This window comes from Camelus ferus, chromosome 10 (assembly GCF_009834535.1).
Source record: "Camelus ferus isolate YT-003-E chromosome 10, BCGSAC_Cfer_1.0, whole genome shotgun sequence".
Lineage (NCBI taxonomy): Eukaryota > Metazoa > Chordata > Mammalia > Artiodactyla > Camelidae > Camelus > Camelus ferus.
In genome coordinates this window covers 54,007,013-54,028,057 of record NC_045705.1, presented here as the reverse complement: position 1 = coordinate 54,028,057, position 21,045 = coordinate 54,007,013, and the positions used below count along the sequence as shown (strand labels likewise).

The 21,045-nt window shown below is 43.1% G+C and overlaps 1 protein-coding gene across 1 annotated transcript in view; it reads right to left on the bottom strand.

Annotated features, from left to right (window-relative positions):
• Positions 1 to 6,555: 6,555 nt before the first annotated feature.
• Positions 6,556 to 21,045, bottom strand: part of OVCH2 (ovochymase 2) — a 54,239-nt gene continuing 39,749 nt past the window's right edge. Inside the window, exons 5-18 of the mRNA XM_032489105.1 lie at positions 20,047 to 20,138; positions 18,386 to 18,558; positions 17,924 to 17,989; positions 17,528 to 17,679; positions 16,681 to 16,870; positions 15,340 to 15,363; positions 13,386 to 13,476; positions 13,138 to 13,262; positions 12,220 to 12,360; positions 11,735 to 11,865; positions 9,537 to 9,630; positions 8,886 to 9,017; positions 7,154 to 7,234; positions 6,556 to 6,961 (exon numbers count right to left, since the gene is read on the bottom strand). Of these exons, the coding sequence (XP_032344996.1) occupies positions 6,735 to 6,961; positions 7,154 to 7,234; positions 8,886 to 9,017; positions 9,537 to 9,630; positions 11,735 to 11,865; positions 12,220 to 12,360; positions 13,138 to 13,262; positions 13,386 to 13,476; positions 15,340 to 15,363; positions 16,681 to 16,870; positions 17,528 to 17,679; positions 17,924 to 17,989; positions 18,386 to 18,558; positions 20,047 to 20,138 (1,719 nt within the window). The 3' untranslated portion in view covers positions 6,556 to 6,734. The remainder of the gene's footprint in view (positions 6,962 to 7,153; positions 7,235 to 8,885; positions 9,018 to 9,536; positions 9,631 to 11,734; positions 11,866 to 12,219; positions 12,361 to 13,137; positions 13,263 to 13,385; positions 13,477 to 15,339; positions 15,364 to 16,680; positions 16,871 to 17,527; positions 17,680 to 17,923; positions 17,990 to 18,385; positions 18,559 to 20,046; positions 20,139 to 21,045) is intronic.

Sequence of the window (21,045 nt, the reverse complement as noted above, 5' to 3'; positions counted from 1 at the left end):
GTCAGGAACTCAGAGTAGCGCTTAACCTTGTAATTTTTGTTTCAGCTGGAGCCTCTCGGAATAAAATGGAGGATGCACCAGCCAAAACACAAAAACAAAAACAAATGCATTTCCCATGCATTTCCTCAACTGTTTCCTGCCTCTGCTCTTTCCCTCTATCCTCTTGACTTCTGCAGATTAATTTCTCTTTAGTACAGGTCTTTTTTTTTCCCCTCTTCTGCACTTGAACGGCAGTAGTTCCTATCACTTGACTATGAGATAGAGTCTAACCTTCTTAGCACCAGAATAAGACCCTTCACAACTGGGACTCAGGCTGTAATTTTAAATAACCTCCCCTCAACTCCCCCCATCAAAGCACCAGGCACACAGAACTGCCCTCTTTGCCCTTAATGTTCCTCTGCTTAGTCTTTCTGATCCTTAGTTCATGCCAGTTGCTCTGAATGAAATGCTTTCCCTTCTCTATTGACCTGGAAAACTTCTGATTCTTTTAAGACCCAGCGTAAGTGTCTCATCATTAGTTATGCCTTCTCTGATAGTCCGAGGAAGTCACTCCCTTCTCTGTGTTATCTCTGAACACAGCGCTCCCATCTGTTACAGTGTTGATCACTGTGTGCTTTGGGACAGTTACACACAGTTCTTAAATCCTACGCTAGAAACCATGGATTGGGTTTTATTTGCTTTTGCATCCCCAGAACCTAACTGAGGGTCTGGCAAGAAGATGGTGCTCAGTGAAGCCTTGCACATGAGCATGGGAAAGAATGAATGAAACAGGGGGTCAGTCTTGTGTGCTCGTGGTAGGACAGGAAGGGTGGCAGAGCACCAGAGGGGTGTGGAATTAGCCGCCATGTCGGGGCAGTGAAAGATGACTGTGCTTAAACTGAGCCCAGTGCAGGCTCCACCTCCGCAGTGGGGTGGCTGTCCCTCAGCTCTATGAGCCTCGGTTTCTTTTCTTTCTGTAAACATAGGGCAAGTGTCTTCACCTTTTCACAGCACACAGGCAGTGTGAGAAGCCTGAGCAAAGGTGTGTAACTAAGGGGTCTGACGTCCTGCAGACATGGAAGGTTCCCAGGACCCTCATGCCAGGGCTGATCCCAGACCTGGGTAAGGACCTCCATCCTGTGACTGCACACAGTCTGGCAGCAGCTGCCCGGGGCCCCTCTTAGGCCACAGGCTGGATGAAGGTGCCTATTCAAGTTAAGCAGGTTCACCAGTTGCAAAGATGCCAAGTCATGGTCCATAGCGGACCTACAGGAGGCAGGGTGGCTTATGTGGACCAGTAAGACAAAAGGAGTGCTAAACAGACCCACCGAAGAAAGGAGGCACATGGAGCTTAGGTACTTGAATTCCCCCCAAAGAGGAAACAACTTGAAGGACGGCTGCCTGGTCACCACCAGGGATGGTGTCTGACTCACCCTTGTGTTGTTAGTACACTGCATGGGGCCGGGTGGACGTGGGCCTTAGGGAGAGTTTCTTACATGACTCATTCATTCTACAGTCTCGTTGGGCTGGAAAGAAGGAAAATCTGGCCAGGAGAAGACGAGGTCATTGTGAAGCTAGACATAATTACAAACATCGAATTAGAATTTAGATCCTCCCTATCTCCCTCCTTATAAAGGGAAAAAAAATTCAGTCCAAATCTTGTATTGGCCAACATCGTGGGAACCACACAACTAGTGGAGCTGTGGTCGTCATAGTGAGATGCTGGTGGCCAGGCTGGCTGGAGAGAAGGGAGGCTCTGATGCTTCTGACCCAAGGGGAGCCTTTGGCCAAATCATGGATGCTTGCATTCATCACCCAGGCAGCTAAAAGTGAGAAGAAAAAGAAACTCAGATATGGCCTCATTAAAAAATATGGGGTTAGGAGTAGTTCTCTAAGGAGCCCAGGAATCAGAGGAAAGCAAGGTCACCATCTTGACCATCGCAGTGAAGGCAGCAGCCAGCGACTCAGCAAGGCTCTAGGGAACGTTCTGTCTTCTATGTACACAGAAGACCCTAGGGCTCAGAAGCATGAAGCAGTCTGTCCGACATCACTCAAGTTGTTAAGAGCTCTAATGGGAACATAATCAAGCCTTGCAGCTTCATTCTAACATCAGCATGGACTATAGCCGTGCCTGTCTGTCATCTGCAAGAAATTTCTCAGAGCCACGGTCCCCAGCCTCTGTTCAGCCTGTCTGTCCAGGTCAGCTGAAGAGACTCGACAGGGTGCAGTCAGAGGAAATAGGGTCATTCCAACAACCTAACTGTTTTCTAAGATAAAAATAAAATCTCTATAAAATGACAAGACACTAACTAGTCTAATTTTTAAAAAAGATTTTTAAAATATACAAAATTGTAAAAGTAGAAAACATCACAAAAACAGGAGGCATAAGGAAATATTTTGTACAACACAAAGCAATTAGGAAAATATGAATGCTATAGCTATTAGTAGGAGATTATAAATTATCAGAATTGACTGAAGATGTAATTTTTAAACCTAAAAACCAATAACAAGGAAGGAAATTGAGAAAGTTACCGTTAAGTCTTCAAGAAATAGATGTTTAGTATATGTAATTACATGGTGTCATTGTTTATTCTTCTGTTATAAATTCATGCAAAGCATAGAGCAAAAAGGAAAGCTTTAAATTAAGTTGCTACAAGAGTAGATCTTAAAAGTTTTCATCACAAGGAAAAACAATCGTAACCATGTATGCTGGTGGAAGTTAACTATACTTATTGCAGTGACCATTTTGCAAAAAGACAAGTATCAAACAAATGCAAAATATTATGTTGCACATCTGAAACTAATATGTTATATGTCAATTATACCTCAATTAAAAAAAAAAAAAGGAGAGCTCTCCAGTTCTTTTCATGAAGAGCACTGATACCCAATTCTGACAAAGGCAGGCAATGGAAAGAAAACTATATCCAGTGGTTCTCAAATTTTCTGGTCTCAGGACACCTTCACACTTTGAAAAAAATCATTGAGAACCCTCAAGAGTTTTTGTTTATGTGAGTAATATGTGATTTATCAATAGTTAACATATTAGAAATTAAAGCAGAATTTTTTTAGATTATGCATTCATTATTAGGATGATCATAACAAAACCATTAGGTATTAACATAAAGAAGATGCATTCAAATAACTACATTTTCCAAAACAAAAAATTTAAGTAAGACTGGTACTGTTTCACGTTTTCCCAAAACTGTTTAATGTCTGGCTAAACAGAAGACAGATGGGATTTTCTCTCTGCTTTTTCACATGCAATCTGTTGAGAAACTGCATTTACGTAGTCTCTGGAAAACTCTACTGCACACTCATGAGAGAATGGGAGTGAAAGAGAATAATGTCTTAGTATTACTATGAAAATCGTTTTGACCTTGCAGACCCCCTAAAAGGACCTTGGAAATCCCCAGTATTCTCCACACCACATTCTGACCACATACGTCAGTTCAATTGATCTATAGGTCAATTTCAATTATGAACGTTGATGCAAAAATCGAAGTGAAATCTTACTAAACAGAACCCAGCAGTGCACTGAAATATGAATGTACCATGTCCAAGTGGGATTCATTTGAGAAATGTAGGAATGTTAGGAAATCCATTAATATGAATTTAATATATTAATAAGTCAAAGGAGAAAATCATTTAGTCATTTCAGTAGATACAGGAAGTATTTCACAAAATTCAACATTAGTTTCTGATCTAAAAATCCCAGGAGGGCAGATATGATAAAATAAATATATCTCTGCCCAACAATCAGCCTCATGTTTAATTAAAATATACTAGAAGCGCAGTGTGAGGGGGCAGAACTTGCCTGAGCACTCAAGGAACTTAAGTTCTGTCTGGGAGGCGGACTGCCCGTGATGGTGGTGAATGAGGAAGCCAACAGTAGCTGCTGATAGATATCAGAGGCTTTAGCAGAAGAACTAATGATTAGCCAACTTTAACCATCAGCTCCCACCATATTCCATTCCCTGGGTGTACTTATGTATTGGTGAAGCAGTGATCAGGATGACTATCCAGGTCTTCCTAGAGATGCCTGGTGGCAATCTGCAGACTGACCTGCTATGGCCATGAGCTGACTATGGTCTCCTGTCTCCCACAATCTGGCCGGAACGGGACCTGGAAGCAGGGAGGGGAAGCTGCTCCGCAAGGCCCACCTGGGAAGTGGCCAAGAAGACACATCCTTATGACCCATGGATCCTCTTCACCACCAGGTCCAGGTCTGAGCATCTACCTGTGCCAGGAACTCTAACAGACACCTGGGAATAATGAGAAATGCTTATTGTATTCTGTATATCTATATATACACACTATAAGTGAATGTTTCAGCCAAGAGTAAAATACCAAGTTCACCCTCTCCCCTCCTCTTTTTTGCCCCAATAATTTAGTCTCCAAACACTTTACATCCTATGTTCACAGTGTATCTTGCCTCCATCTTCTACCTTTGGGCTTGGGTCTTCAATATTGCTCACCTGGACTCCTCTCCCTGTGGTTACTCTTTCCCCATGCTCCTCTCACTCCCAAATTAACCACCAAAAAGTGCTTGTTTTGATCTTGTCACTCCCCTGATCAAAACCATCCAAGGGTTCCCCACAGCAAATAGAATAATGCTGACATTCTATTTATCTTTGTGAGCCCAAATCAAAACCAGTCTCCTAATCATCTCATCCAAGAGCTACTTCGGTCTTTTCTTGTATTGCGGTTTTCTGTGCACGTTTTCCCTTTTCTTGTGAATTTTATTACAGTATAACATAGATAAAGCAAACTACTCCAGTAAGAAAGTACTTAGAATGAATTTCCCAAAAGTACAACAGGAACCCAGATCAAGAAACAGACTAAAATTGACACAACATTGTAAACTGACTATACTTCAATAAAAAGAAAAGAAAAGAAAGAAACAGACTAGCAGAACCCCAGAAGTCATGTCAGGAGCTGTCAGGGTCACTACTCCCCCGAAGCGTAACTGCTACCCTGGCACGTAACACCATATACTACTTTTGAATGATCTTAGTTTTACATACTTCTGCTCTCTATTTGTACATGTAAATTTCATGATTAGGATAGAAGTTCTTCTATATTCAACATCTTGTAATAACCTTTAACGAAAAAGAATATGAAAACAAATATATGTATATATAAGCATGACTGGGACATTATGCTGTACACTAGAACCTGACACATTGTAACTGACTGTACTTCAATTTTAAAAAATAAATGAATAAAATAAAAGAGGATGTAAGTTTCTTAAAGATAGGTTAGTACCTATCTTGTTCCTCTTGGTACCCGCCTCCCCCACAGCCTGGGCTCTGGTATCGAGATTTGCCCAGAGAAGACACCAAATGAGTATCAAGCCAATGTGACAGGATGTCAACAAGTTATGAATATACGTGAAAGATAAACAGAAGTTCCTTGTATTATTCTTTAACCTGTTCTGTAGATTTGCAAGATTTCAAAATAAAAAGTGCAGGACAAAATTGCTTATTGGATGACTTAAGTAATCTAGGTTAGGTGAGCTATTGAAAACAAGACATAGGGAAACTATTTCTCTTGTCTGTCCTCAGTTTTTATGTGTATTTGAATAAGGGAAGAAGGTCCTAAAGTAGATGTGAGTTCGGTGAGTAAGAACCAGGCAAGACTCCCGTATTGCGGTTTTACAGGGGTAGCTATTTGTGGGTTATTTAGTTTTATTCACCAAATATTTATCTGGCAGCTCCCATGTTCTGGGCACTGCGGTAGGCGCTGGGGATAAAATGATGAACCAATCTTGTCGCATGTTGTAATAAGACGCCTTGGAGAATGTTGTATGTGGTTTAGGCTGAGAGTAATGGCTTTGCTAAATGTACCCCCCATGATGGCCAAGAGGAGGGACCGCAGAAGACCCACTTTACAGAGTTTCCACCCATGATATCCATGCATCATGAGGTCCAAGGAGGCAGAATAAAAAGACTCCAACTGCTTCTATCCCTCCTCATTAAAAGGAATACTCACCCCCCACACTCTCTATTGCTCTGTGCCCTGTGTGTCAATAACTTATAAAACTAAAATAAATAAATATTAAAATTTAAAAAATAAAAATAAGGTGCTGGAATTTTCTCTTGACAAACTATCAAAATGGCAAACTACGAGTTTCCTTACCCTCAGCCTCCGCGTGCTCCCCGCACCGTATTTTCCTTGGGGACGTGGATGGCACCTGTGCATGTCAGTAGACGCCATGGAGGAAACAAGGCAAAGAGAAGGCCCAGCGTTTCTCAGTGCTCACCGGCATGAAGACAGAGCAGCACACACACTCCTCTTCCAGTGGGTGGATCTTGTGAGTCAGATCACAGTCTGGCGCACTGTTTAGCCATTCCCACCGACTGAATCCCTCAAGACGGGGAATTTTGACTCTTGTGATAGAAAATATTTCAGTGTTACTTTGAGCAAAAGGGACAATGACCACATTCCATACCGCTCTGTGTGATGGCTTTTTTGATGTGGCAACTTGCCTAGGGTATATAGCACCCAGTTATTCAATCCAACATTCACCTAGATGTTCCTATGAGGGGATCCTGCAGATGTGATAAAAGTCCCCAGTCTGTTGACTTTAGGTAAGGAAGAGTTTCCCGAAAAATCTGGGTCGGCCTGAAATCATTAGTTGGAAAGACCTTAAAAGCAGAGCTGAGGACTCCCCCAAAGAAAGAAGAAATTATTATTAGCTTGCTAGGTCTGCTACAACAAAATGTCACAAACAGGGAAGCTTAGAAGGCAAACGTTTATTGTGTCACAGTCTTGGAGCCTAGATCCGAGATCAAGGTGTTGGTAAGGCTGATTCCTTCGGAGGATGGCGATGCAGTATCGGGCCCAGGCCTCTCCTCTGGCATCTTGCGGTTGGCTGGCAGTCTGTGGCGTTCCTTGGCTTGTGGATGATCCATCACCCTGATCTCTGCCTTCATGCCCATATGAGGTTCTCCCTGTGTGCGTCCCTCTCTCCAAACTTCCCCTTTTAGAAGGACACGAGTCATTCTGGATTAGGACCCACACTTGACTGCCTCTATAAACACTATCTTCAAATAAGGTCACAGAGTGTGAGTCTGGACACTGGAGGTTGGGATCCAATATATTTTTGGGGGGTTCTCTGGGTGAACCCTAACACACTCTGCACCTCATGGTCACTCTCTCCAAAACAGCTTACCAGAAGCGCTGGGTCCTTCAGGTGGTACATTCCATGTCTCCAGAAACACGGATTCATTTTCTAATCTGGAGATGTTTACATCTGGGCACAAGCACAATACAATAGCTCAGATCACACAAACAAGGCCAATACTGGGGACATCAGAAAACTATTATTGTTAGAATTCTGAGGCATCTCATTCAGTTGGACTGTGTGGTTATTTTAACTGCAAAGTGGAGCATTTTAACTGTAACCCAGCTTTGTCCTAAGTAGCTGCTCACCGCCTAGTACGAATGAACAACTTGAGAAGCTGATACCTGGTCTGTGGGATGTGGACAGTGTGGGTGTGGGAGCTTGGAAGGGAGCTGCGTCTTCAAGTGTCTAGGGCGTGGGCCTGGTGAAGATGTTTCACACGTCTGAGGCTTTCTTAGCTGTCACAAGCACACTTGCTCATGGCCAAGCGCACCTTGCCTGACTTAATCCCACTCGTCTCACCAGGCGTGCAGCATTCTCTCACTGTGAGGCTGAGGGGGATGAACCTTAGATGATGCCTAGATGACACATCTAGCAAGGGCAGGCCAAGATTCAGGCACACAGTTGATCCTCATTCTTCGGGGATTCCTTATCTATGAATTCACCTGCTTGCTGACATTTATTTGTAACTGAAAACCCAATACTCTTGGTGCCTTCATGGTCATTCGTGGATACTTGCAGAGCAGTGAAAACGGAGTCCCCTGATGCTCGTGTCCTGGCTGAGGTCTAGTGAGGTGACTCCGCCCTCCGGTTTCAGCTCCTATACTATTAACAAGCGTCCTTTCCGTGGTCTGTTTAGCACCATTTTTTGTGTTTTCTTGCACTTCTGCTTTTTGTTTGGTGATTTTGCTGTTTGCAATGGCCCTAAACGTAGTGCTGAAGTGCCATCTAGTGTTCCTCAGTGCAAAGACGCTGGGTGGTATCTTACAGAGAAAACAGCTGTGATCCATAAGCTTGGTTCAGGCATGCGTCACAGTGGTCCTGGCCATGGGTTCAATGTTAATGCATCAACAACATATATTAAATATGGTGACTTTGAACAGAAATACACATAAAACCAGAGGCTGATAGGAACATAACTCTGTGTTTCCCCCGGAGCTGTGGTTCAGGATTCACAAACTCAGTGCTCATGGTGACTTCATAGAGCAGACCTGCTGCGTGTAGTAAGAGCTGACTGATACTATTGACTATATATAAAATAAACAAACAAGACGTTTCTACTGTACAGCACAGGAAACTATATTTAATATCTTACAGTAACCTATAATGAAAAATACAGGAAAAGGAATATATGTACTTATATGTATGACTGAAACCTTATGCTGTACACCAGAAACTGACACAACATTGTAAACTGACTGTACTTCAATAAAAAAAGAAAGTATTCTTCAATTCCCTGGAGTTTATATTCAATTTTAAATTGCATCTACACCAGAAAACAAAGTACACTTGTATGCTATATCCAAGTTGGTCTTTTTGTATTTATAGAACATTTGAAAAAAATTAAAATTGCATCTACATAGGATTTGTTACAGTATGAAAACACTTACCTGACTTCCTTTAAAAGTTTCCATAATTAAAAATAGTTCCCCTCCCCCTGCACCCCTCCCCCCAGAAAAAGGGTCAACTGTGTCCACGCCGGGCTCCACAAGCTGCCCTTCTTACCACATCAGGAGGATGAGACTCGGGACCCAAGGAGTTGGTGCCTTGATCTTCTTACCTGTTTCAGGAACGAAGGAGACTGTCGCCTGAAAGCCTCTGAAGGTCGCATTTTCATCAGACTGGAAGCTGATGGACATCACCCCAGAGGCGCTCAGCACAGGGGCGGGGACGACAAAGCCACAGAGCCGAGCTGGTGGCCCCCGGCACGACGTGGTCAAGGGCCCAGCAAACACAAGTGGTATTGGATAGAAGAAAAAAAATTGTCCTTCTGGTTATTGGTCAGAAATAAATTTTTCCAGTGGATGCCATAATTCATTCTCAAAGTAGAAAGGCAGAGTGCTTCTTTTTACCATGTATTTAACCCCATTAGCATTTTGATTCTGTTTCTTTCCCAAACACTTCCCCTGGGAATGTAACTAAGGGAAGTAGTTCCAGCCACAGAGCTTATTTCAATGGAACTTTCCCCTCTGACCCCTAGTCCACTGTGGGTCTTCCACATTTTCCATTTCAATGGTTTTTTGATTCTCCCCGAAGCTCTTCCCACTCCTGATGCAGAAGGAGAGGTGGTGAGAGCATGGGGAGGGATGGAGATGGCGCAGGGGGATGAAGGGACATTGAGCCAGCTCCTTTATGTTCCCCAAAAGGATTCCCAAGAAGGACCAGGTCCAAATGCAAACTGGGGAAGCCGAGCCTCCTGGGGAACACACACCTATTTCCTTCTTCCTTTCTACGTCCCGGTACACGCTCACATAGTCAGAAGTGCAGTCTCCACTTTCTTCTATTTCCAGTTTCTGAAAAGAAAGCTGAGAAGACTCCATGTTATATCCACATATGTGGATGCGTTATTTGATTTTGATTACACAGAGAAATTTGGATTGCCCAACTTGCCTTGGAGTGTGAGCTTAGATGAGAAAGGTAATGGGGCGTTCATGAGTGGGTTCTATTACTTAGGAAAAGATGCTACTCCACAGGCTCCCAAACCTTCCGAAATACCGAAGCACCCAATCAGAGGCCAAATATGAGTAGGGAAATGTGCAAACATTTGGGCTCCCTAGCTCCCTCCTCAGGGGAGCAAAGGAACAGCAGAGAACAATGTGTGAGCAATTGGATGGCCCTGGCTGAGTTGCAAGAGAGGAGCAGTGGGAGATAGGACTGGTGAGGTAGTTTAGATTTTAAACACACAGATTACAGGGATTCCATGGAGCACTTGGCAGAAGACACAGAGGATGGCGTGGATAGGACAAAAGTGGAGGCAAATGATGGTAAACGGTGGATGAAGCATGGGGAGAAGGAGACGCGTCAGAAACAGGATTCATTCAAACATTTCTTAATCCCTGACTAGGATGCTTTCTGGAAATATCATTCGAGTCAAATGGTATGCACATAGATATGACCTGTAATACTAAGAGAGGGAGGGTATAGCTCAGTGGTAGAGTACATGCCTAGCATGCACGAGATCCTGGGTTCAATACCCAGTACCTTCATTAAAATAAAGAAACAAGCAAACAAACCTAATTACTACCCCCCAAAAGAGATATGACCTGTAATGTTAATTCACAAATTACTGTCTAGGATGGGTCCGCAGGATGGTGCTGTCACTGGTGGGGCCTGAGAGCATCTCTTCACTAATGCACAGCACTCAGTGTATTTTATTGAATAGATATTTTTGAATCACTTCTAGCTCAGGCATGTTCAGATTGTCAACTAAATTTTGTCTTCTTCCTCCTTCTGGAAATAGGCTCATACTTGAGCTTTTCTCCTCCGTCACTAAAACAGCTTCCCTCAATTCTGCTTCCTCCTGAAATTAATATCTGCCTTGACTCTGTTTGGGTTTCAAAAACTTTTAGAAAGACAAGAGCTCTGCTTGTCTTATTTCTGCTGTGTCTTCTTCTCCCACTTATTTGTGAAAGCTGTGTGCTCTTGCTTCCACTCCTAACATCGGATTTCACTTGCTCCTTCAGACGCCACCACTCCCACCTCCTCTCTAGTGTTCCATTGTCCACCCCAATTATTTCACCTTTTTATGGGGGGAGGTGGTGGGGACTGGACAGCGGGTGCTCAGTCTTCCTCTTTAAACTCAGACTTTGTGTGGGAAACCCAAACTGCTGGCTACACCTTCCTGTTTATTTGTTTTGTGGTTTGAATTAAAGGCTACATTCTCTGGACTATCATAACACTGCACCAATTTGGTTCTCCTCCTGAGTCTCTTAAATATCTGAGAATTTTGAGATATTGCTCACCCTTATGACTTCTCCATTATTTTATAAATCTACTTTGCCTCCTTCATGTTCTCTCCTGCTTTCAATTATTATTTTAAGAGAAAGGCTTCTAAATAAATGCCTAATTCCATCCTCGCCCAGACTGCAGTGTCATCTACCTGGCAGCATCTCTGCAGATGGCCCACTAGTGTTGCGTGAACAAACAAATGCTGCTAATCGAAGGCTGAATACATTCCGTATCCTGAATTCAAAACCCTCTGTATTTTGATCTCAGCCTTGCCTTCCCTGTCCCTTCCCGGTACACCAGCACCCCTTATGCCTGAACCTGTTCTGTACCACACTTCTGTTAGCCATGCCTCACAAAGTGTTTTGTTAGCAGATTAATGAATAAGGAAGAAATGCTTGTTTCCAGAAAGGACTAGACACTGATGAAACAAGTACCAGGTACAAAGATTAAGGCAGCGTTTTAACAAAAAGTAAAGTGCACTATTGCCATCTAGTGGTAAGTGTGGGTAGTTACAGTGGAGAACAGGCAGTTCTGTCAAGAGCCTTGGGTGCCAGATGCTAGGTTCCAGGTACCAGGGATACAGCAGTGAATAAATCAGATAAAAACCTCTGCCCGCATGGTGTTACTGGTAGCTATTCTGTGGCGGTACCACAGCAAAGTAAGGGTAACCAGAATCAGTACCTTAATTAGGTAATGTTTGGGGGCTTGAAAAACCCAGTTGCAGTTGGCTAGGTCGCTGTAGTCTTCGGGGTAATGAAGACTCTGTATGAGGCCCTCTTCAAAAAGGATAGTTAAGGAACTGCAGCCTGAATCTGCAACACAAGGGAAAACATCCAAACAATAGTGTCACCCAAGCACAGAGGAACAACTCTATTCTGTCCCCGTCCCCCACAAGTGATGCTGGCGCCAACAAGAAGGAAGAGGTTTGTGCACTGGTGTGCAAGAATGCATCAGGCCCTCTCAGCTCACTTGGGTGTGTGACAGACGTGAGTTAGCAGGACCACAGAAGGAGCCCAGGCATCCCGCGTCTGAATGACCCTGGCTCCTCTCTGCTGTGGAGCCCAAGGGGCCCTGGAGGAGAGCTCCCTACCCCTCACCTAATTCTTATGGGGCCTCATCTTCTACAAGAAGCTTGGATAGTGTGTGATAAAAGTAAGTGGTTTTACCAGGAAGGTAGTTTGGCTTAAGAGCTTTATAGGTGAGATTAAAGCCAACGGCATTGTCTGTGGCATCCGAGATGAACCTCAGCCTTACAGAGTCAGAGCCAACAAGAACTGATGAAGCCAGACTGTCTCCACAGAATTTCCCTGCAACATTAAAAACAGAGAGTCTCTGCTCCGAGTCTGGAAAACAGCACCTGTTAAAAGATTTAGGGGGAACTGAACTTCCGTGGCAGTGCAGGAGTGTCTGAGCCAGGGTTTCTCAGCCTCGGCACTCCTGACACTTTGAGCTGGAACATTCTTTGCATTCAGGTTGTTCTGCACGTTGTGGGATATTTGGCAACATCCCTGGCCTCCACCCACTAGATGCCAGTAACACTCCCTCCAGTTGTGATGGTCCCAAAATTCTTCCCAAAAGACATTGTCAAATGTCTCCTGGGAGTTGGGATGGGGGGTGGTGGGGGCAGACAAAATCATCTCCAGTTTAGAACCACAGAAACTTTCCTCCATTTCTATTTTTTTATATAAGTAACCTTGGTCTCCTACTCATGGTTAACTGTTGGTATCTTCCTTCTGAGCTGGATAAGGCAGGTCAGAGTCATTTTCATGCCTAGGAGAACAGCATTCTAGCCGTGAGGACCCCAGAGGCACTGCTATATGTCTACATTTTATTCCTGATGGGCTCCAGGTCTCACGAATGAGTCTAGGAAGCCTGGTCAGATACAGCAAATGAAATGCACCTTGGCCTTACAGCCATCACACAGGCTTCAGATTTTGTTCTTTTCCACTGTCAATTCCAAGTCTCAAAATTGGAGACAGGAAGTGTTGTGTTTACAGATACTTCAGGTTCGGGTCTATTGTAACCAAGCCCCACTAAGTCCACCTCGCCCTAGTGTCCATGTGACAGTGTGAAAATCCACTCACCAATAAGTCTGTCTTCTAAAGAATGTATCGACAGGTAATTGTGGTGACAGGACTCTGCGTCGAAGTGGGAAAAACTGAGGAACACATGCATTTCCTCTGGTACCAGCAGGGTCCAGACACACCGTCTGCAGGTAGATATGTGGAGAGGGTGCTATTTCTAGATAGAAAGTGGCTGTCACATTCCAATTCCTGGGGCAGAGTCAAACTGGAGGTGGGAGTCAGGGAAGGAGGGCAGCGGGGCTACTCACTGATTGCTCTCATAAAATAGGAAAGGGCTTTCTGGGAAGTGCAGCTCCCCCTCAGATGCGCTGATCACACGATCCTGCTCATCACATGAGGCTGGGATGGGGGTGGAAGTCACAAGAATCAGGGCTAACAGTGATGGCTCGTCACAACAGCCCTCTCCTTCCAGAACCCGTACAGATGCTGGAAGCTCCTGGCTCCTTTTATGCACACTTCCTTTCTTCATGAAATCTTTTCCTGTCTTGGCTTCTATGATGCCTTGTTCTTTTTTTGTTCCTTGTAGATCCTGCTTAACCTTGAGAGTCTATGATTTCTTCTCCTTGACTCTTCTTCCTCTGACCCCATGTTCCCACTCTATAAATAGAGGTATTTCCCAGGTTCTAGACTTAGTCTTCACTTCTCTCTACAGCAGCCCTCTGACTTGTCTCATTCACACCCTCACTTTCAACAATTATCTCTACCTTTCTGAACTTCTGAGTTTTCAACCATCTCCTAGATATCTCCCCTGAAACTTAACGTGCTACGTATGAAATTCTGGGTCTGCAAAACTGCTTCCACATCTGCTTTGATTACTTCTTTGTGCCCTTTTCTTAGCTTTTCATGCTCAGGACTTTGGTGCCATCTCCCATTCCTTCTCCCTCACCGCCCATCACCTCAGTGACTGACTATCCCGTCCTCATCCTTCCTGTCTCAGTTCCCTCCTTTTCTTCCTCTGGCCATTGCCCTAGTTCAAGCCTTAATTTCTGGCCTCTGGATCTAATGCATGATCTCATAAGTCCACCCTGAATTATTTTCCCCTCTGATTTACCCGTTAGGTGCAGTTCTCATAGCACTAAAGTATAGCTCTAACCTATTTCTTTAGCTAGTCAACTTCCCATCACTCAAAGTCTAAACTTTTTTGACTGGCATTTAAAGTCCATAATTTGGTCTCAAGTTATCTTTTTAATCTTCTCCCTCGTGAAAAACCCATCACATAGCCTAAACTTCAGCTGCTTTGACTGACTTACACTTACACTTACACTATTACACCCTATTTTTTTATATCTCCATTCTTTAGTAGCCATCCTTTGATAAGGATGATTCCTTGAGCTGGAGTATTTCTGTCGACCTGTATCCCATTTTCACCTGACAAAATTCTACTTGTCATTTAAAGTTCAGCTTGAAAGATGTCTGTGTTCCAAAGCCTCCTTTTTTTTTTTTTTCCAGCAAGAAGTTAGCATCCCCCTGACTCAAAAGTGCAGAGGTTTTTAAATCAATTTGGAGTTAATGAAAATATAATCTGTGGAAAGGACCGAAGGGATAAACTGACAAAGCTCTCAGGGTACCCTTTTCCCACTTTGCTCTTTGGAGATAGTTCCACAGACTCATAGGACCACTGAAGATTTGAACTAAAGATGCCTTTTGACTGGGATACTGAGTTGAACATCAGAAATAGACATCTTGTAATTGACTGCAAAAAAATTTTAAAAGGAATTTTGACATTAAAAAAAAAAAAAAAAAAGGATGCCTTTGAGGTCGTCTGGTCCAAACTCCTTTTTGGTTGAGGAAGCTCAGGAAGGAGCTTGCCCAAAGTCACAGAGTGAACCATTGCAGACTTGCAGGGTAACCCTGGGGATGAGCTCCTAAGTAAGCAAGGGCACTTTCAAGACAAGGTGTGCAGTTTACTGACTGCATCTGCACAGCCTCACCCTCTCCCTTGTGTCTCTGATCCAAAGCTAGGATTTGACAGCTGTTTGCTCAATGGAGCTGGAGCTCTGGATTGACAAAAAGTGAGATGGGAAGGAGTCTGGGGCTCCTCACTGGCTGGGGATGAATGGCTGTGGGTGCACCAAGAGATGGCTTTATACCTAGTTAGCATGGAGTGCTCCTGCTGACATTTGATTGTAAAGGGGACAGATATTCAGAAAAGATAGAGATTAATTCATGTTCCTGGAAGAGCAGGCTGCAAGAAATACCCACCTCTGGAGCTCTTTCTCTGCTTCCCTGGGAAAGAAAAAAAAAGATGTGGTTCAAGGTTTGTGGTACCCTGAACAATATTTCGAGAAGTTAGCATCCCCCTGACTCAAAAGTGCAGAGGTTTTTAAATCAATTTGCAGCTAATGAAAATATAATCTGTGGAAAGGACAGAAGGGATAAACTGACAAAGCAGGAGAGTGGCCTTTGTGTTTTAAGATGGTTTCATTCTCTTTATTAAATGGGCTGATTAGCTGGAGGTTACACAAAGCAAGAAGAGGTCATCTGGTCTACCCTTTTAATTTTTCATGAAAACGGAGGCTGGAGACGGAGTTACTCACCCACAAACACAGAAGAGTTGCTGGTATAGCTACAAGTTGAACTGAGGACTCAGGTACCTGCTAGTATACCATATACTTAAAGACAAACCCAAGTACTTCCTGAACTAATTTGAATTAACTCCTTTGGGAAAGAATAGAAGACACCATTGAGATCAGAAGCCATCAGCTAAGAAAACAATTAAGCTAGATTTGGAGGCAAAAACGAAGTTTCAGTTAACTCACTGGTCATCTAGTAGAAGGGTGTACACAGACCCTGGCCTTTTCAGACTCACAGTGCCTGGATCTATGCCAGGCCTTCTCAACTAGGGCACTGCTAACATTTTGGGCTGAATCATTCTTTGCTGGGGGTTGGGGGGAGGCTTTCCTATATACTGTAGGATGCTTAGCAGCATCCATGGCCCCTACCCCCGAGATGCCAGTGGCACCCTGTCCCCTGTTGTAACAACTGAAAATGTCTCCAGCCATTGCCCCCTGAGAGGCAAAAGTTTCCCTTGATTGATAACAACTGGTCTATGCTCTAGCTTGCTGAATCTTGCTAGCACAGTTGAGAAGTAAGTGGTTAAACAAGGTCCTACTGTACAGCACAGGTAACTGTATTCAATATCCTGTAGTAAACTATGATGAAAAAGAATACATATGTGTATGTGTGTATGTGTATGTATAACTGAATCACCATGCTGTACACCAGAGACTAACACAACATTGTAAATCAACTATGTTTCAATAAAAAAAGAAGTAAATGGTGAGAACATATCACCAGCTGAGACAGTTTCAATTAAAGAGAAATTTGACACAGTCTAGAATGGATGCATTCATGTTTCATTGAATATCTGTATGCTGTATCACACATCATGGTTTAGCCTTGTTTTAGACTCAGTAAATACTGCAATCCTTATGTGAGACACTACGAACAGTAGGGCATGTGTGCACAGTGGCCCTGACTTGCCTAGACTCTGCTGATGCTCTCTGGCCCTAGCTTCTTGATCTTATGTGCTGGCTTGATTACCGATTTGGATGTGTTTGAGGATCCAGGGAAGTACTTTAGTAAGATCTGTGAAGATCCCAGGGGATCCTTTATCATCTTTCTGCAGATTGTTTCTCCAGCCTCGACCACAGCCCAAACCCCAAGAAGTCACACCAGCCAAAGTCCAAGCCCCTTTCTTATTCCGGCACATAAGGGATCCTCCTGAGTCTCCCTGTAGGGGGAAAAGATCTCTGTTACCATCACTGTTGGTGTCTGTGGCTCACTTTTTCCCCCTACAGAAATGCTAGACGAGAATCAATGAATTTCTTCACTTCTAATAACTTGGACTCAGGGACCTGGGAGAACAGGCTAGCACAATTTACATCAGATCTTCAGATACCATTGGAGCGTATCACGTCCATCTCCTTCTTCCCCATCCTAAGCTTTTAACAGACATCAGTATTATTTCTGTCTCCTGTCTCATCCTATGGACTCAGAGAAGTCTTGTCCAGTAGTAAAACTGACCTCGGGTCTTGGACAGCAGGAGGGAAGGAGGGAGAGAAAAGCTCCTATTGTACACAAACTGGAAATCTCCAAGAAGGAAAGAGCCACCTATCTTTCAGGGATGGAGAACCCTGAGTTCACTGTTGGCGTTCTCTCTGTTACTCGATCTTTCAGAAAAAGCGGAAGACCTCTGCTGAATTCACAGTTCCTGGTAAACACAAGCTGTTTAAATTGTCCCTGTATTTCGACTTGACCTCCTCTGTTACTCCTGATCCTTCTTTCCAGAGTCCAGTCTCACCTACAGCTTTCTTTCCAGCCTCTTATCTGATGACAAAACTGAGGGAAGCCCTGCCTGGAACCTGTCAGCCCGACCGCTCCTGCCTACCTGACAGGCATCCTTTCCTCCATCTGGGAAACCTGTGCAGAGAAAGGTCTGACCACTGATGGGTTTCTGTAGGGTCAACAGAGCTGTAATACATTCATCTTTGGTCAAAATGGGCAGATTCACTTCCTGCAAGACTTGCGAGATGAGGCCGTCTGGAAAACACAGAAATGAGAGCCCCAGCAAGGCATTCTTTCACCCTTCCCCCAGCTAAAGATGCCCAAGGTATGTGTCTTTTGGAAGGAACTGAAATTCTACATGCAATGTGATATTCCCTATTTTTAAAAATGTTTACGCAATTGTTTTTTAAAAAACAGATGAAAAATTCTATTTTCTGATTACTGCCGCCCCCCAGAAAGTTCTGATATTTGATGAAGAGTAGAGCATAGAGGTTCTTACCTTCAGTCAAGCGGCCCCAGCCCACGGTTGTACAAATAAATCCAGGCTCAAATCGTTCCCCTGGCTCTGGAAGACATATGGGCCCCACAAACTGGTCTGAAGAAAAGACCAAGGCAGGGCTTGTCTCATCCATGGAGGAGAGGACACCATAAGCCGCTCCCCAGTTGGCTTCTAGATGGTTCCCCAAGGACCTTGTAAGAGTTGTAGTATCTCTGTCTGGCACCTCATGGGGTCACTTGTCAAACAAAGAAAGCCCTTCTCTTGACTCCACATAATCCTACATCTAAAACCACAAGCAAAGAAGGTTTCAGGTAGGGGAACCCGCACCCTAGATTCCAGAAAGTCCATGATCTAGAACTCTTGAGCGTATGCTACGTAACTTAAACTGCAGGAAATGTGCTATGGAACAGAAGTTATGGAGAACAGGGGGTAGAAAACTCAGAGTGAGCTTCAAATGTTTACCAAAATGGAAACCTCCAGCCATCTTCAAAAGAGCAATATCATAATCCATTGGTTTCTTGGTGGAGAAATATGGGTGTATGATGATGGTTTCAATGGTGAGGGTTTGCTCTCCTGGCTCTGTATAGCTCAAGTCATGTTCTCCAGCAGTAACATTCAAAGTTGATACAATATTTCTATGAGGAGGAAACAGTAAAAGGGATGGATTTCATTGAACCTCAGAGTACAGTTGTAATGGTTGATACACTGGCCTCTTCAAAGTGACATGAATAGATAATGTAGGGTTTAAAACTGCTGAACAGAGAAAGTAAGAATGATTTCAAAAGCAGAGGTTCTCAATGGGAATAGGGGGCTAGTAAAGAGTGACTGCATATGGAGCCAATGATATGATAAATTGAATGTTTTGTAATGTTACTTGTTAAATGTCTAATGGTGTATATACATTGTAATTCAGGGGTCTAAAGCTGTATTCAGCTCCCCCAGATGGTTGGCCTGGCCTCAATATCCGTGAGATCCTTTGGGAATTCTCTGTGATTCCCACTTAGTATGCTGCTTTAATGTCAGAAATCTAATGCATAGTGCATGCCATGAAAGACATAATAGCACCATAACTCCGATGTCCCAGAAGGCATGCACACTGAGGGCTCTGGGACTTCATACAACAATGAGAAGTGGGATCTTTTCCTACTTCCTTTCTGTTTGTGATTTGGAGACCAAGCATAATATGGGAAAGACTCTTTTATTCCCCTTCTACCTGCAGTAGTTATCTGAAAGGAATTTGATAGGATGCACTGAGATAGATTAAGAGCTTTGGACTATCTCTGTGGATCTAGAAGTGATGATTTTATACAAAATTGGAGAGGATATCAATTTCCCTTGGCACACTTCCCTAGGTTTTGGCTATATTAAGTACCTAACCTAGTACATAACATCTCTCTATCCTAACCATTTGCCACATTGCAGTGAAATTATCAGGGGACTCTTCTTTAGACTATCAACTCGCTGGGAGCAGGAATTATGTCTTAGTCATCTTTGCATCTTGTTTCCCACTAGCGTCAAGCACCAAGTGAATACCCAGGAGATGTTTGTAGACTTGAAATGAAAGAGGGCAAATATGGGGACATAATCTTGATTGCAGCCTTATGAACAGCAAGAGCATTGACAACATTAGAACATTTGGAGCACACAAGAAAATGGATAAAAGATGGAAGTTGTCAGAGTGAAGCTTAGAGAGGCAGGATCACTGGGAAAGAGGACACAGGAGCCTTCTTCATGTTTTCCTGGTGTCTCTTTGTTTTCTTTTATCTATTTATTAAGATGCAAAATGAACTGGATGCTTTTTTCACTGAAATTTAAGAAAACTAGGAGAGAACATTCACAAATATATCTTTGTGATGATTTTTTCCTCACTTGAATACTATTCCTTATTAACTTCCAGTCAATTTTAAGTAAACAAAGTATTCACTCCTATAAGGAATGTACGTTTTCTACCAAGTTAAGTACTCTCTGACAATGTCATTGAGCCCTACTTGTATTATACAATTAAGATGTTCCCCCACTAAAGCACAGATCACACCAACTCCATGTTTTGATAGTTATTACAGCTGATTCCAAGGGAGAAGAAGGGTAATCTGACCTTCATCCATGGGCTAGGTCTTCCCTACCTGTTTGCAACGCAGTGAGCAGCCGTAATCACCCACTGTGGCGAGATGATGGTCCCACCACAGACATGCTTCTGCCTTTGTTTCAGAGATACCTGAATTGCAAAGACCTTAAGTGGGTGCAAGTTAATTCCCTGGGATCCCCCAAAACCTAGAGACTGAGTACATTCCAAAAATATATAGCTAGATATCTACTCATAAACATCAGAACTCATGGACTGTGAAGTGGTAAAAGTAATCATACTACAGCTCAGAAAGAAGAGCAATGCTGGAACCAGAACATTCCCACCTGCGGTCTGTGGGATAGGAAGTTAACTTGAGATGACTGGCTATGAGGTTTTAGTAACATTGGTGGTAAATATTGTGGATATTTATTTATTTATATGATACTGTCGACTCAGACTGTTGCTCTAACAATATGAATAATATCTGTGAATAAAGAGAAAGAAAAAGAAGCATAAGATACAGCAGAGTCCAGATGAAGAAGTTTGGGATAAAGGCAAGGAGAGGGCTAAGGGAATTTCTCAAAATGTGTTCCAATTCCTCCAAGCCTCTTAGAGAAATAGTCTGGATTTACAACTTTCTCATACTCTTTTAACTATTTGACTTCTACAACTTCTTCAAGCTTATTTTTAATCTGCCTCTTCAATGTAGTTTCTGTCTTTGATTTATCTTGTTCATAATATTTGGTTTGATTTCAACATGACTTAGAGGGTACAGATAAATACTTTCAATTCCATTGTTGGAATTAGAGCAAAAAGTAACTTATTAGAATTGTCTCCTTTTAGACTAAAAATTGTTCAATGAGGAATGAAAAATTAATATAGAGAAAAGGCTAAGAATAGAATAAAACACAAGTAAGTAAAAGGCAATGAGTCATCCCTGACTATGACCTGAATATGGGCTTCTGAATTGACTAGACAACCAACTGACCAAGTAAGAAATTGATCAATCAACTTTTCAACCAAGTAACTAATTTATCAGTTAAGTGACAATGATTCA